Source organism: Ambystoma mexicanum, chromosome 12 (assembly GCF_040938575.1).
Source record: "Ambystoma mexicanum isolate Mex_15411 chromosome 12, UKY_AmexF1_1, whole genome shotgun sequence".
Classification (NCBI taxonomy): Eukaryota; Metazoa; Chordata; class Amphibia; order Caudata; family Ambystomatidae; genus Ambystoma; species Ambystoma mexicanum.
The window spans coordinates 597,665,588-597,683,397 of NC_090936.1; the positions used below are offsets into that span (position 1 = coordinate 597,665,588).

At 44.0% G+C, this 17,810-nt stretch overlaps 1 protein-coding gene across 1 annotated transcript in view; it reads right to left on the reverse strand.

Annotated features, from left to right (window-relative positions):
• Window positions 1-17,810, reverse strand: part of ERCC1 (ERCC excision repair 1, endonuclease non-catalytic subunit) — a 333,113-nt gene that overhangs the window by 73,516 nt on the left and 241,787 nt on the right. Inside the window, exons 6-7 of the mRNA XM_069628983.1 lie at window positions 12,648-12,747; window positions 12,248-12,324 (exon numbers count right to left, since the gene is read on the reverse strand). Of these exons, the coding sequence (XP_069485084.1) occupies window positions 12,248-12,324; window positions 12,648-12,747 (177 nt within the window). The remainder of the gene's footprint in view (window positions 1-12,247; window positions 12,325-12,647; window positions 12,748-17,810) is intronic.

Consider the following 17,810-nt stretch of genomic DNA (forward strand, 5'->3'; position numbering starts at 1 on the left):
TAGCTTGACCTCCCCCCTCCCATATAGACACTAGACGTCTGCAACCAGCTGAATGACATCCGATCAACTAGACTGAACCGTAGTTCTGCATTTTTCTTTCCTTTCTGCGTTCTTTGTACACTTACCTTTGATCTAATGTGAACTGTATAAACTGCACTTTTCCTGATCTAATTGTGAACTGCTTAAATTGTATTCCTCCTGTAACTAAGTTCTTAAGTAATCTTGTACTGTTTGCGCCCAGCTACCCCTTCGGGTTTGGTTCTGCGCTATACCAAATAAACAAACAAACAAACAAACAAACAAACGACGAGCGAAAGACGGCACAACCCCTAGTCTCGCAATATGGGAAAGGGCAAGCTTAAAAAATTGTCCACACAGAGCAGAATGGACCAATACGCAGTCTCCAGCACTCCTCTACCGACAGACCAATCGACAAGCTCCGGACCCCCACCCTAGAGCATGCCCTCTCACTGAGGGACATAATGGCAGCCATAGCCAACTCCTCTATGGAAATGAAAATGAACGGCTTTGCGGCGGAGGTCTCCTTTCTCCGTCACAATCTGCAGAAACTTACCTCTCGCATGGGAGAGGTGGAAAAGTGCATTTTAAACGTTGAAGACAGTATTAGGAGGTCTCAATCAACAACTCTCAAGTGCGCGGAGGCCAGAATCGATGAGGGGGAGGGCAGGTCACGTCACAACAACGTGCGTATCCTCGGGCTCCCGGAGGGAGCGGAAAGTCTAAGTATAGAGCTTTTCTTGGAGCAATGGTTAACAGACTTGTTTGCGCCCAACTCCTTCTCCAAATACTTCTCTGTGGGAAGGGCGCACCGGATGCCGTCGGGTAGACCCGTCCCTGTGGCACCACCTAGGACAGTAATTGCCAAGTTACTTAATTACCAGGACAGAGACACGCTTCTCCAGTTGGCTCGCAAGAAAGGAACTATAACCCACAATGGCTCCCGGATTGCCTTCCCTCCCCCACGACTACACCCGTGAGGTGCAATGCACACGTCAGTCCTTTGTCCCACTGAAAAAGCAATTATTCATCCTGAATGTGAAATGCAGGCTATTGTTCCCGGCACAGCTTAAAATCTACCATAAGGGGACTACGGTACACTTCAATGATCCCCAAGAAGCCTGGAGATGGGCTGAAACCCACATGAAGGGCGACTGGAATGAGTCCCCGAAGGGACGAGGGGGGAGGCTCCGTCCCCAGCCAGACCGTCCTCCTCCTGAGAGGCTCCCGGATCCACATGAACAAGCTGGCCCACTACGGGCAATAGACCCAGACGGGCACTAACCTGGATGAAGGAGATACAGGAATCCATGAAGAACCATTCTGAGGGACACTGTTGACCTCTGGGTCCTGCCCCCCTCGATCACCCAGTTGACTTTGCCATGCAACTACAACGGCGGCACGAGCCGCAGAAGTTGGTGATTATTTAACACCCCCCCTTATCGGTTTTCTCTTTCAATTGTTCTCTTTTCACTTCTCCTTCTCTCCTTTCACCCCCTCTCTCTCTTCTCCCCCCTTTTCTTTTTTGCTTATTTGATGCTTATTTGACACAATTTTCACCGGTTGAGGGCTTGGATCCGACAACTGGCACAATCCAGGTCCTTTGAGTGCAAGCTGGTGGTGTGCCACGCTCGTGGCGATTGCTGCGGTTGCGGCTGTTCGGTTAACTGGGATTGTTAGGGCGACAGATGCTTCGAGTTGGAGCGGACTATGGGGTGGGGGGGATTATTGTTGAGTTGGTTATACGGTTATTCGTTGTGAGTTCGATCACTACTCCCCATGCACTCATTTACTTAGATATGACAAGACATCATGGAAGCTATACCCACATTGTGCAGAGGTTCCGTAAACATATATTGCTCCCACCCATGACCCTTTGATGCCCACAGACCCTTAAGATTCGAACATGGAATGTCAACAGGATGGGATCAAGTGATGCCTAGTCCTCCAATTTTTGAACAGGCACTCCCCGGACATGGTCCTACTCACTGAGACACACTTGGTGGGCAAGGATTGCACTCTTTTTCAGAAAACAAACTACCGGCCGGCGTTACACGCCGGATTTACCACAGGCTCCCGGGGGATCCTGATCCTCATCCACAAGCGTCTTCCCCTCACGCTAACATCGTGGTACAAGATCCCAGGGGGAGGTTTGTGGTGTTGCTTGGCACACTGGGGGCAGAAACCCTGGGTATACTGGCTGTCTATGCACCACCGACGCTTGGGAAGGAGCTTTTAGAGGACACAACGACCATATATGCACAACACCAACCGGACCTGTGGGTCCTTGGGGGTGATTTCAACGGTGTAATTGACACGGCCATGAACCGTACTCACAGACAAGGGCGGATCTTAATAGCCCCACTGGGCTAGCCACGTTCAAGTCAGCCATGGGCCTCTGATGTGTGGAGGCAGCTTCATCCTTATGAGCGTGGTTACTCTTTTCACTCTGGCGCACACGCCTCTCTATCCAGAATAGAATACTTTTTTCTGCCCGCCCATCAGACATACCGGGTATCCGGGGCAGATATGCTGCCCCGGGGCATCTCTGACCATTCCCCCCTGATAATAGAAATCAACACGAACAAGCATAACCCCCCCTAAATCATGGAGACTGAACAGTTACTATCTGGTTTCCCAGAATTTGTCGACCACATACAGGGGACATCTACCGAATACTTTGAAATTAACTCCCCTAGGGCCAGTGGCCCTACAGTGGTATGGGAGGCCTAAAAAACAGTGCTTCGGGAAGAGGTCTTCTCCTGGACATCGTCTAAAAGGAAAGCACAACTGTTGAAAGTGAAAGATGCCGAGCAAGAGGCAAACGATTGGGAGGCTCGCTACATACTGCATGCCACCCCAGACACACACTGATCTCTCATTAAAGCCAGAGAGCATCTCTGGAACGTAGCACTAGATAATGCCAGAAATGCACATGCAGCGGCAAAGGCACGCGTTTATGAACAGGGAGACAAGGCAGGCAAACTGCTGGCCTGGCTAGAGAAAAGAGACGAGGGACTTAGGCACGTTAAGGAAATTAAAAATGCTCAGCATGTGCTAGTACAGCGGGATTCTGAAAAAGCAGAGGTATTCTTTGATTACTACGCAGCTATCTATGAGGAGCCAAGTTGGTCCGGCCGACCCCTCCCTATTAGACAATATCGAGATCCCCCAGCTGTCAGAAGCATAGCAGGTCCAACTTGGGAGTGACCCTACCGACTCCGAAATTGCGGACGCCATCGCCCAGCTGCAATCCGGGAGGACCCCGGGCCCCAGCGGCTTCCCGGTGGAAACCTGGAAAAAGTTGGATGGGGAAACCATGGCACCCCACCTGCGAGAGATGTTCCTCCATAGCAGAGACCAGGGGATCCTCCCCCCGGACCTGTGGAGAGCCACCATAATAGTTATCCCGAAACCCGGCAAGCCCCCTTAGCAATGTGCCTCATATAGGCCAATATACTTAATTAATGGTGAGGCCAAAATACTTGCAAAGCTGCTCGCTACTAGGTTACAAGCAGTTATGCCTTCGCTAATCCACCATGACCAGTGTGGTTTTATGGCAGGGAAATCCACGTTCATGAACATTCGGCGACTTCACCTTCTCCTACAGCGAGCCCCAATCTTAGACACCCCCCTTGCCCTCCTGACAATTGACTTTGAGAAGGCATTTGATTCAGTAATCTGGGAGAGCCTATGGGAAATCATGAGTAGGATGGGTTTCGGAGAGGTCTTTCTTACCTGGGTGAAATTACTTTACAATGCCCCACACGCAGAAGTCAGGGTCAATGGTTGGCACTCAAGATCCTTTCCGTTGGGGAGGGGCACACGCCAGGGATTTCCCCATGTCCCCGTTCCTGTTCCTGTTCGCCCTGGCAATGGAGCCCCTGGTGCTCTGGCTTTGTCAAGTCACCACATGGAAGGGGTGCCGTTGGCCGCGGGGAGTAGAGGATAAACTCTCCCTGTATGCAGATGACCTTTTGCTATACTTGGGCGACCCTCTCCACTCCTGCCCAGTGGTCGCAGATATGCTAGCACGCTTCGGAAGGTTTAGTGGGCTCAGGGTTAATTGGGGGAAATCGGTCCTCTTTCCGGTTAAGGCAGGTGAATATGCTGTGCCACAGAACTGGCCATACAGAGTTCAGCGTGATGGATTCCGCTATATGGGTGTCCTGATCTCACAAGACATTGTGAATTACGTCCCTGAAAACCTGCACCCGATTCATTAACGATGTCTGCCACTGGATGTCCCTCCCCCTGACGCTACTGGGCAGGGCAGCGCTCTTTAAGATGTTGGCACTCTCACGTTTCCTTTACATATTACAAAACGCCCCACTCCTGGTTCCGGATGCAGAATTTCAACAAATAGAAGGGGGTTTGAGGGCGCTGTTGTGGGGAGAGGGCTGCCCCCGCATTGCCCTCAACACATTACAGAGGTTGGTGTGGGAGGGAGGAATGGGGCTCCCGCGACTACAAACGTATTGTTGGGCCAGCCAACTGGTTGTAGTAAATGATGTATTCCACGGGGATGGAGAACTGCCTCATATCAAAACGCTATGGCTGGGATTACAGAGGGAATGGCTTCTTCAACCCCTTCCAAACCTCCCCTCCCCCTGCAGACGATGACAGCACACATAGCTGAAATATGGAAGAGAGCACATAAATGTGTCGGATTGGTAGGGAAAGTAACACAGGTGCAGCACCTATGGAACAATTCCAACCTCTTAGAACTGGACAAATTGCCGAAAATGCCTAAATGGACCGAGGCTCAGATTGCACTGGTTGGGGACATTCGGGTTGAGGGTAAAATTGCTCCTTTTGAAACACTACAGACTTCTTTTAAGCTTCCGGACACGGAGCGATATCACTATACGCAAATGCTCCATGCACTATATGGGCACCTTCCCTCACTTGCGGATGTGCCCCAGGACTCCCCCCTGGAGCGCAACCTCTGGACGGAGCACATCCCCGCCAAAGTCACATCTACCCTATACTCCGCAATCACGTCCTTTGCCACCCCAGAATTAACCAATCTAAAATCAAAATGGGAAAGTGACGTGGGCAGTATCGCCCCTGAAGACTGGATACTGGTTCTGATGCACCCAAGGGAAATTGCAATCAGTTCTAGGCTCCGTGTGATACAATTGAAAATCCTGCACAGGATATATTACCCTAGGGTGGCATTGTACAAATGGAATCGTGCCCCAAATCCGAACTGCCTACGGTGTCGGGGGGAGGAGGGCACCTTCATACACATCCAGATCTTTTGGCGGCAATGCTGCAAACAACTTTCTGAAGTCATGGGGAAAACAGTCCCCTTGGAACCTAAAATGGTGTTACTGGGTATCCCGGGGGAGGAATTCACTGCCCGATGGGAGAAAGTGTTTCTCTTCGCTGCATTTGGCTTAATAAATCGGAATTTCACGCAGAAATGGGGCTCACCAGATAGCCCAGCCCTGGCTCAATGGGCTGCGGACAAGGACATATGTGCTACAGTGGAACACCGGATCTATACCGCACGTGGCTGTCCTGACAAGGCCATGAAAATCTGGGGCAAGTGGGAAGAGGGAAGCTGATTAAATGTGGGTAACCTATACCACGGCCACATGGGTGGTCCTAAACACTATTCTTTAACATGGAATGCATAATTGAATGAATCACAGTCCTTGTTTGGGAAGTACAGTTGCAAGAAAAGTGGATGACGGGGTAATTCTCGTTCTGATGTTTGTTTCTGTGTTGATGAAACAATAAAAAAGATTTATGAAAAAAAGAAAAAAACTCTGAATGCTCGGAGCCAGCATAAATACAGACTGTTAATGTGGGTTCTATGTGCGAAAAGGGGCATGACAAAAGGCCAAATCCCAATTCTAGTAACTTACGATTCTGCAATACATTGACACAAAGTATCACTGAACCACATTTGAGTATGCCACTTGGAGATATTTCTGACTAACACCCGGTCTTCTGCTTGCGCTGCCCCTATGATGGCTAACACCCATTATGTTGCTGCATCCCCCCAATCAGTCCGATTATCCACAGGTCACTTCTGGCCATGCAGGAATTGCATCAAGTGTGGGGGAGGGACTTAGTGATACACACGATGGATGGTCAGGTTGTCCCCCACTCCTAAAAAATGTCTTCTGTCTGCTCATAAAACCTCTCTAGTGAGCTGATGACAGGCGAAGTTAATTGCACGCACGACATTTTGTGGATAGAGACACAGGAAATGCAGGTCATCTCTACAAGGGCAAGTAGTGGTGCCCTGATGGATAGGGGTTTATTCGATCTAATACCCCCCCCCTTCTGAGTCGCCTTGTAAGTGGTATCTCCCAGCGAGTCAAGGATGAAATTATTTAAAAACTGCCTGATGAGGGGGCCAGAGAGCTAAGTGTGTGCAGGAAATCATCAGTGAAATAGGGATATCAATATCATTACTATTAGAGAACCCAAACAAAGCCAAGATGCGTTTATGGGAGTATGATTGGATGAAAACAAGAACTGCGTGCAAAAAATACTGCACATTTATCGATACTCCCTTTAACATAAAACGTTATGGCACAATTGAAAAATATCTGATGATTTTCCCTAATTCACGATTGCGAGATGATTTCCTGCGATACCGTTTGAATATTTGGCCAACGCATGAAATATTATACAAACGTAAATTAATCTGTCAATGAGCTGCCATGTAGGTTCGGTAAATCTGCAATAGAAACATCTTTGTTCGGATTGTCCGTCACTACTCATGCAGAGAATTGTATACTTTAAACCCCTACTACGGGATCATGTCATAACGACTAGTGGTAGACTGTGGGAGCTGTTGTATCATTCTAACAGACAGTCAATTAGATATGCTATTTTGAACTTCCTTTATAGTTTGAAACTCCTGATTAAGAGACCAAACCAAAGTCAATTGTGAATAAGCATATCTCTGTATGAACCAGGGCGGCTGATTATTCTATTCATATTTGCGATCATGAACGAAGAATTCTAATTTGAATTGAATTTTGACCTTATTGTTTAGGAATCATTATTATTGTTTTCAAATTGTTATGTACATTATATCTTTTTTCTGTTTTGTAGTTATCAACTATTTGGATATGTTAATGATTTTTTTTCTTTTTCTTTCTTCTCTTGATAATTGTATATTTTTTTAATTTTATAGATGTTGAAAGAATTTTGAAATTATTTATAATTGTATTTGTTGAAAAATCAAGTTTACTTGATTAAAACAACTTAAGAATAATAAAAAAAAGTGTGTGCAGTCTGTGGAATTGTAATACTGTGTTAGTGGAACTATTGGTATTAAAGAAATTCATTCTGCCCCTGCTTGATGTGGTTGGGAAAGGAGAGAGTATGGGGGAGCCAACACTGACCCAAGAGGGAGACATTAAGGTTCTGGAAAAAGCTGGTGAAACCTAGAGAGGCACCGCCTCAAATTAGTGTCAATTACAGCACTACTAGTGACGGTGTGAAGGGATTCACAAATGAGATTAAAAATAGTACCAATTTCCCGGCCCCTCAAGAGGCCAAAGGAACATGCCCCGAGACTGACTAAATTGGAAGTGTGTCTAGTAAGGAAATTCAACATTCTGCTCCTTCTCCTTTGAGGCCATCCACTAGCTTGAAGAAACAAACTACACTCAGGGTAAACAATCGACCTAATAGGTCAAAATCTGGCCCGAGCTGTGCCCCTTTTCCACCTTTCCCCAAAATTAGTAGAAGTTCCACATTTAAGTCAGCAGGGACAATATATCTGCACAGAGTTCCAAAATTAGCCCCAAACTGCTCTGAACCTAGGGATGTACTTCACAATAAATGCCTTTGTTGGCTAAGGGTAGTGAGGGGATGTATATCTGTGCCCTGTGAGAAGATTGCAGCCTGCACCAGAATATTTTCACAAGAGAGAAATGCTCATGACTCCATAAGGATTGACTTTGGGGATCGAGTTCTGGCGGAGAATGTATTGAGTTTCAATCAGAGATGCCAACCTCCTGTGAATTGTATGATTGAACTTATTGTTTACCCCCCAGAAAGAGAGCCCTCGTGACCCGTGATTTCAGGTGACATTGCTGCCCCATTGGGGAAGAGCCTGTCAGGTGATTCTCATTGGCCCAGACTCCAAAAGCGTAAGGTGTAGCGAAACGTTAATGGGCTAATTCCGATACATATAGAGCTGTTGCTGTGTCAAGAATTAACCTAATATGCATCACAACTGGGTTCTTAGCTCCTTTTGCTCTTATCTTTCAATTTAAATGTTTATGATGAATATGTTTGTTTTATTGTGTTGTACAAACATTTAAGGCTTGACGGCAAAATAAAGTTTTATGATTGACTGAAAAAAACAAACTGATGGAGTCAACATTTCTTTTCCACCACAGCCCTTTACTACAATCACAGTACTTCGAATCTCTTCTTCCTGGTCTACTCACCTGCCAGGACTAACTACAATTGCTCCCTTTCCTGGTTTACTCGCCTGCCAGAATAAAACTCCTACTACTACAATTGGTACTCTGTGGTAAGGTTTGTTCCAAACGCTCCATACTAGACTCATCAATGAGGAGATTGGAACCAACAACTGGTTCTCTGGTCAGTCTTTTGACTTCTAATACAATTAGCTTACATCTTCTTCCAAATGGATATTTGACAAAAAAGGATAATGATTCTCTTGTTGGTATGTTTGCCCCAGGCAATGCAGGTTACAGTTATCTACCCCTTGATCCCGTTTAAAAGGAGGGCTTTGCTCCTGTGGCCTTTGATTTCTAGCTGTGCAACTTTTGGCTGCTGACAATGTGGGTTATAATTCTCTCCCCTTGCACATTCTTTCTTAGGAGAGTTGCACCCGGTTGGTCTGCATTTCTCTTTTCTTAAGCTTTGGCAATGTGGATTACAATGTCCCTCTATTTGAAATCCCTCCTTAGGAGAGTTGTGTCCACTTCGCTTTATTATCACTTTCTTCTGGCTTTGGCAATGCAGGTTGCAATGTTCCCCTATTTGGAATCCCTTAATAGGAGAGTTGCACCCCAGTTGCCTTTTTATCACTTTTTTTTGGCTCTGGCAATGAGGGTTATAATGTTCCCCTATTCAGAATCCCCCTTTAGGATAGTTACATCAAGTTTGCCTTCATTCAATTGTTCAGTATGCAAAACAGTAATTAATACCTACTGGTCTCCTTCGTGGGGCTCTGGGTCACCTGCTTCAGGTCAACTCACTGGTATGCCTTGGTGTCTCCTTCTGACTCGCCAGTAGTGCTGCTTCGCTCTTTGGGACCTCTCCTGCTTCCGACAGCTCCTGTCGGTCGTCTGCCACTCGCGCTGACCTTCAATGGAGCCTAGGCAGCTCTGTGTACTCTCTGGTGTACTTCCAATATCGGAGCAGTTCACAGCGTGTAGAGAGCTTCTCTCTCACGGCGTGGCTTGCTTCAATGCCGCTTCCCACTGTGCGTCCTCTGCATAGCCAAGGAGTCCCAACCTCTGCCTCATCTTCTACACAGCGTCCCGCTGTCGCCAGAACAGCAACCTCAGCTTCTGCTTCACCCTGCTGCTTCTTCTTCGCACGCACTTGAAAGGCACTTAAATGTTTAAAGGTCCCACTCAGGTGTTGGTCACTACAACAATTAGACCCCTCACAGCAGTTTACCAACTGTGGACCCCCTCCTCCTCGTCCCACACCAAGAGCACCATGGCACCTGGAGTCCACAATGTTCTTGTTTGTTCTTTCATTATTTAATCCAGTCTGATTGGGTGATTGAGAGGATTTATACTTAAGGGAGGGTTTTAAAGGGGTTGATGTTTTTCTCTTGGATCGTAGATCTAGACATAAGGTAGAATCATAACTACTAGAAGTTGAAATCCTAACTTCCTGATCCCCTTTGCACTATTTTCATGTGTATAAAAAGGGTCTTCATGCTTGGTACTTTGGTTTATTCTGGGAGAGGGAGTCTTTCAGTGACCACATGCCATTAGATATTTGGGCATTAGGGAAATCTCATCCTCGGAAGAGGATGAATACTGCGTCTCTCCTAACAGAGTCACCACTTTCCCCTGACTGCTTTCTCCTCCTATGTGATCCTCCCACCTGATACCACCCCCAGGGTTAGGATCAGGTAGAGGTTTCCTTCTCCTGGCCACATGGAAGGAGAGTTTAGGCTGGGGTTTAGTGATGACTCTGCAGGATTCATCACAGTGTTTTGAAGGTGTCCAGGGCATGGCTGGACTTACAGGCTAAGCTTGGGCCTACAAGCTACAACAGTGCAGGGTAGTGGTCCCAGCTTGGGCACCATGCTGGGTCTGTGCAGAGTCCACCCACCTCTCTAGGTCCCCACAATTTTGGTCTCTGCATGGCCTATAGGCCACAAATGATGTATGCAAGGTCAGCAGACACGATGCAGGGCCCCATAAACTGTGAGCCGTGTCTGCAGGCCCGGCTGTAGGTGGATGCAGAGATGGGTCTGCAGAACGGGACTGGGATTGGCATGCCTCAAATCATTGTACCAGGTACATGGCCTGTGGCCATGCCTTTGGCAAACTGTCCTGCAGCCATGGCCACCCATCAGCCAAAGTGGGCACGGAGTATAGTAGGCAATGGGTATGCTAACGTATGTTACAAAATCGCAAATATTCACTAAGCAATCAAAGTACTTATATAACGAACCCACTGTAATATAAAACATTGAATATCACAGAAAAACCTTTAATTGAAAGGATAATATGGGTGCAGCACACAATCAAAATCACAGATATCCAACAGTTCTGTTTCCTAAAGTAACCATAACTCTTTTACTGCTCGTGACACTACAACGACATCTCTATTATACATGCACATACTCACAATTCGTGCAGGATAAGAGGTGTGTTGAGTTTCAATTTCCATTTGAGGGCAAACAAAAAACGAATCCCAAACGAGCCATTAGGATTGTCAAAAGGATATTTTCCATGTCAATTTGCTGAAAATTTGAAGTTATAAGCAGTGCATGGTTGTGGCTGAGTTAAGCTTGTTTTGAGAACCATAACTCGTGAAAGTTCTTCGGTTTAGAAGTTTTGCGCTGTAACCAATATATCATTTCTATTAAGTATGCGCGCGCAGGCACACATATCAATTACTTGAAGTCATAATCTTAAGTCAAAATCGGGTAATTAAAAAAACATTGAACTCCTGTTATTTCTAAAGGCCTTCCAATGCAGCACAAAGGTGATTAATCCAACTGGACTACGGTTGCCATTATGGGGTGGGTGGTGTACAAGTACAAACAATGTTCTTATTAGGTTACTGAGAACAGATCCTTTAGTTTATATTTGAAACATAAGCTCATTTGCATATTTTCCACAAAGAAATAAATTTGTATCGATAATGTGTCCATCTACTTAAAGATACTAGGCTGGGACGGTTAAAGTAGTCGAAGTTGACCAGTATCCAAGCACAATTTAATGGAAGTATGATTTGAAACTTTCTTTAGTACAATGGCGGAGGGGCGGGGGGACCAGCCAATCAGGTGGCTAGGAACACAGGCTTGAATGGCTGGTGAAAGCCTGTGTTCTATCCCACCTGATTGCCTGGCTCCCCCTGCCGCCATCTTCACCCCACCCTCTGTCCCCTTATTATTTGGTTTAATTCCCCTCTTACCTTATTTCGGCTGCGGCGGCACTCACGCCCGCTGCTGCACCTTCTGCTCTTCTCCCGACGGCCGTTATGGAAAGCGAAGAGGGGCTTCGTATGGAGCCCCGCCTTCCCTTTCCATGGGAGCCATCTTTAGTCCGTATTTTCAGTCGAGGCGTCCCGTTAAATGGCTTTGGTAGCCCAGCGTGCTAATGGCCTTAAGCCCCCGTTCCAAATGCTGGAACAGGGGGGTAACGGCCCGGAGCCCTCGTTAATGGCCCTCGCACTGCCAGACTGTTACCCCCCCCGTTCCAGCCCTTGGGAACGGGGGCTTAACGCCATAATATAAGATGATTATCGGTCAAGTTCCATTGATTGTTTTGTACATTAACAAACATTAGAAAACAAATCACTATTTCTTTGGTTGTTATTATCACCTTCCTAGAATGTGAAGAATCACATTTACGATTGAGAGCTGTCCAAAGTTTGATAAAATTGAAGATGACTTAACGCACATGCTAGCACAATATCCCACCCTTCAAGCTGCCTCTCATTCCGCCGCTACGTTTACTAAAACCATTTATATTTGTTGCAGGTTGGGACACAAATCTACTATGTTCTCTGCCAAGTCCCTTACCTCCAGGCCAGGATGAGTGTGCAGTCCGCCAGAATACAAATCTTTGCTAGCTCCTTCAGTGCAAAGTGTGGATCTTTCTATTAAAGGAAAAAACAAAGATGTGAGTGCTCACTGCCGTCAGACACCTCCTATATAACATATCACGACCAGTGTTTGCCTGCCACACAATAATATCATTAAGTTTTCATATACCACTTCATGTTAGGTTCCTCCAGCTTCTAAATGCTGTAATAATTGATATTTTTATTACCCAGTTTACTGGTACTCACTGTATCAACCTCCCTAGGATAAAGGACAAGCAGGCCCCATGCCTGAAGTGAACATGAACTAAGCTTCTGGACACACTGCAAAGAATCACAGCATTGTAGGGAGTCTAATGTGTAATTCTCTGCCCACTTACCACATCAACTTGCACCAGGAGCACCCTGAGTGCGAATGACTGTCCCAGCACCTTCAGACGCTCATGGATGTAATTGGGGTTCAGGTTGTGATACCGGAGGCTGCACAAGAGGGAAACGCATCAATACTTGTTTACCCATAGCCTAAGCAATACAACAAAACACATCCTATCACTTGTACTTTTTCTAATACTGGATACATATACAGAGCTCTGCCAATACACCCGACTCTGAGCACTCTTGTGGTCATACACAACAAACAGTACTGCTAATACGCCTTTACTTTGGCCAACTGCAGTTTAGAAACCCCTACTTTACATAGCTCTGCCATTGCATCTCAAAAGGAATCAACAGTACCCTATACTATTCCAGAACAAACCTTCAGCATGTTCTGTTGTTAGAATAATGTAAGACCAAACTTAGCTCTTCCAGTGCATCTCTGCCCTGACCTGTATCACTCATTCGATTACTGTATGTGTGAGTGATGAAAAACAGCTCCAGGGTCAGACTGGGACAAGAAATGGGCCCAGTCACCCAAAAGAAAGTGGCCCACCCCTCGCCTCACGAACTTGGACCTCTGATGACATCACCGGAAGTTATGTCATTTGACCCCACACCAAAGTGACATCCCAGGAAGCGATGAAACACGACCTTTCACCCCTTGACAAAACATGAAGTGGCATCAAATAGCATTGTTCCTAAGTACAATACGAAAAATATGGTTATGATTTCACTAATGTGATATATATTTCATACAAGAATGGATCACCATATGTATCATTAATATCTGTGTGTATAGATCCATATTGTCAAAGGATTCCCAGATTCATGGAGCAGTGTATAGATCCATATTGTCAAATTACTGTGAATGCAAGCAGACGTCCAAGGCCAAATGATAATATGTTATTGTATAGCACTTACGCTTAAGCTCTTTTTTATAGAAAAAATATGCATACAAAATCACCCAACCTGTGTTGGTACCCATTTATCAACCTAAAAAGGATGAAAGGCTTTTTGAAAAAAAAGAAAAAAAGAAAAAAATATGAAAATAAAATATATTTTAAATTTCAATTTTCTTTTTCTTCCAAACCGGCACAGGTGTGGCCAGAAACCGGCCCCCACTCCCCAGGGACAATTTCGCTAGTGCACTGCAACACTTACCTAAGCGATCTTGCCATTCTAGCACTGGGACTGATGCACAGCTCCGTCAATATACCAAATCCTTATTTATAAACATTCTAAAGCCAACACTTAGCCGTGGGGTGGTAACAGGGAGTAACCTATCAAGCATTCAAATATTAGTAAGAAAAATATTTACAAAACCGCAGCAAATTTCTAATTAATATAGAACAAAAGGAATAAAACTCCAATATAAAGGAAAGTTTAGCCTGGTAAAAAGAGAAAATAAATAAATAATAACAGAATAGGCCAGCCTAAAAAAACAAAACTACATTTTCTTTAAGGCAACAGGTTTGTAGCACAATGAACATCATGAGGTAAAGGATTCCCAGATTCATGGAGCAGTGGTAGAGCAAGATTGACTAGAATAAGCAGGTAGTCTACACTTGTGAATACTCAATATGGACACATCATTACTTCATGTAGTCTTTGCAGTGCCTGCAATATGCAGCCTGTTAACCAAATAAAATGGTTGGGATCTCGTGAGGGCCTTTAAAGCAGTGTAAGCCAGCTCAATTTGACATTGTGAATGCAGGGTAAGGGAGTGTAAAGAAAAAAAGGACAGGCATAATGTGGTTAAACTTCCTTGCCCTGGTGATTAGGACACCTAGTAAATGTAAAATGGCTTCTAACTATACCAGCGAGGTAGGTAAACCCATTAAAATGACATCACAGCCATACAGTCTGGACAAAACAAGAGCTTAGACAATCAAACAAAAATAAGAACAAAATGGTTTATATGCCGCAAATAGAGTAGAGGCAGGATTGGACCAACTTTGTCATATGGGATTTGAAATTTGCAATCAAGTTGAATGTAAAGCCAAGAGATCGTGTTTCAAGAAACAAGTGTAGGACAAGAAAAAGAAGAGAGCCATGATTAACATGAAGTAAATATCCAAACTTCAGTTCTAAAGTATTTTAAGTGACAAGACATTCAACCTTTAATGTAACCAACCACAGCTCTCAGGTGAAGAAAATTTGTTGGAGAAGGAAGACACCCTAAGATAAAGTTGGGTTTTCATCAGCATTCTGATGGAGTGAGAACCCACCAGCCAGTCCTCAATCTCTCAACAGCTCCATATAAATATTGAATACAGTTGGTGATCACATCAAACCCTCAGGCACTCTATAGAGAGCTACCAATCAGAAACGAAGCAAACAAGTGCAGAATAGCACCCGAACACGAACAACAGTCCATTCTGTAATGATGTTAAGGAGCGTCTCATGGTTGACCATATTGAAAGCTGCTGAGAGACCCCATTTGATCCAGTATGGTCATGGCATTGTCCAGCATCTCCAAAGTAACTGACTCAATAAAATCGTTGAAAACCAGACTAGTAAGACTGTTGTACCTCAAAAGGTGAGTAATCAAAAGTGTTGAAACAAATCCCTCAAGAAATACCTGGGAAGGAGGCCTTGGTGATAGGCCAATAGGCATGCAGATCTCTCAGTTACAAATAAACTTGTATTAAAAGAAGGGCAGAACCGACATTGTTTCAAATGAGCAGGAAAAGTACAAGAGTGAAAAGAGCTGAACTGAAGGAAAATCTAAAAGGAAGAATTACTGGGCTCAACAATTTGCAAAAGAGAAGCAGGAGTTGGTTCTTCACTGAAAGCAGTGTGTTTCATTAAACAAATAAGAGCAGCGGTATCAAGTCCTCAATAAGAACACTATTAAATTAGGGAACAAGGAAAGTGACATAGGAGATCTAGAATTTAGACATTATTGTACCACCAAAAAACATTCAAGTGTAAATGTAAAGCTCATGCATTTTTAGATGAAAAGTGGGATTACTTTGCTAGTTTCAGTTGAGCTTTATAATAAATGTGTGTAGATTTAATCTAAGAAATTAGCACCACATCAAGAGATTTCTGCGAAAGTTATTTCATAGATATTTAAGAGTGTGAGAACCCAGGAGCAGATGAGTGATGGAGAGCTAAATGGCTCTTTATTATAGCCGTATTATTGGCAAGGTAAGTAGAAATACATATAAGCAACATATTCTACTATGGAGATAATCAGTGATAAAATAGGGGAATTATAAGTTTCACAGTGTGAGAAATACAATTCCTAATAATCAAAGAAGAAATATGAATAGCATGATCAAGAAACACCCCTGTGGTGAGGCCAACTAATTAAAATAGAAGGTGGACAACAAATGAGAAAAACATAAGAACTAATAAGAACATTACCCCTTTACAGTAGAGAATCAGTTACATGTTGGAACAGATAAAACGAATGTAAAAGAACAAACAGGGAAACTACAATAGGGTTTGATGGAGAATGCCAATGTAAATACCAATCCCCCAAAACAGATTAACAAAATGGGAATTACAAGATTCAGAAACAAAACCACCAAACAGAAAATAGAGAAACACAACTTTCTGAGGAGGAGGAATATACAGGTGCTTAAATTGAACAGAATAAGTGGGGATGAAAAGCAGAGACTGACAAAATGTCATACAAATCAGAGAACGAAAAACAAAAGTATAAAAAGCTAAAGGAATAGCAAAAAACAAGAGCAACCCTGCCACCAGAGGTTTTAATGTACAATTTCTTAGAATGTCTTACCTGATAGGCATTAAGGAGTCAAATATTGGGGGCTGGGTGATGTTGCCATCAAATTTCCAAAAGAAATAAATCAAGATCAGAAAATGTAATAAGATCAAAAAGCTCTGAAGCATTTTCACCAGGTGAGCAGCTGGTGAAACATTCACAAGAGTGCATTTAAGTGAAACAGAAGAAATCTGGCACGAGATGGAGGAAATAGGTACTTGAATCAGATAAGAAGAAACTGCAGCAAAAGGATTTACACAATCTAGATGGACAAAAACGAGCATAAAAGGAACAAAGAGAAAGAATATTTTTTTTAAAGTATTGTAGTGAAAATGTCGAAGCAAGCTTTTTAAAATATATTTTAAAAAAAAGAACAGTCACCAAGTCCTTCCAAACTTCTAACCGGCTCTCAACAAAACCTTTGTGGAAAATAAGTATATTATCTCATTATGGACTTCTTTCTTGCACAAGAGCCAATCATCCAAAAGTACCATTCGATACTAGCACTATACCCAGCTCTCAAACACACCTCAATCCTATCCTCCAGCACATTTACAATCCTATTATTGGGACCCACTTACAGATTTGACAATGCACCTCAATTCTGACCTGCCGAGTACAGGTATCAAGTCACAGCACTGTTAATTTAACTCCCCAATCATCTTAATTTTTCTCTGCTATTCCAGCACTGGAACCTCACACACTAATTCCAAAACATTTTAATCATGACCTGCCAGCCAGGTCATTCAGGCCCAGAGAGATCCAGTCTTCCACAAACAGCTCAAACAATACGCCCCATTTCCGAAATCCAGCACGCCCAACTACCTCTGTATCAGAGTCCAAAACAGCCATGATACTGACCTCACCAAAGAACTGCAAGCACCCCCTACTGTTCCATTATCATATGTGAATTGTTGCATACCAATGCACCTCAATCCACCACTAGATCAGCACTCACTAAACTTCCAGCAATGAAACTTGCACACAACTCTACCAACGCACGCTAATTACACCGGTGCAGTGCCACCTTTAATTCCAAGACTGAGACGGACTCACAGTTCAGCACCTCAGGTTCAGTTAAATGTTTTGGGAGACAAGGATAAACTGCTAAAAAACATTACATTCAGCAAAACACGTTTTTTTAAAAAAAAATATATTAACAATACTTCATTATTTGCAATGCCATTAATGTGGTTTTAAATGCACCATGTTTATACTTCGTTTGACCCACCATCATTTTCACATTTAAAGTGAACTAAACCAATACTTGTTATTCAGATTGACATCCCCAAGTATTAAAACATTAGGTTTCTTTAAAAATCACAAAATAAGGCCAAATGTACCCATACTGAGCAACATATATTTGGACATTTGAACACTCCAATTTACAGCTCGAGTACATTTTCCTTGTTTTGCTAGAATGATGTAC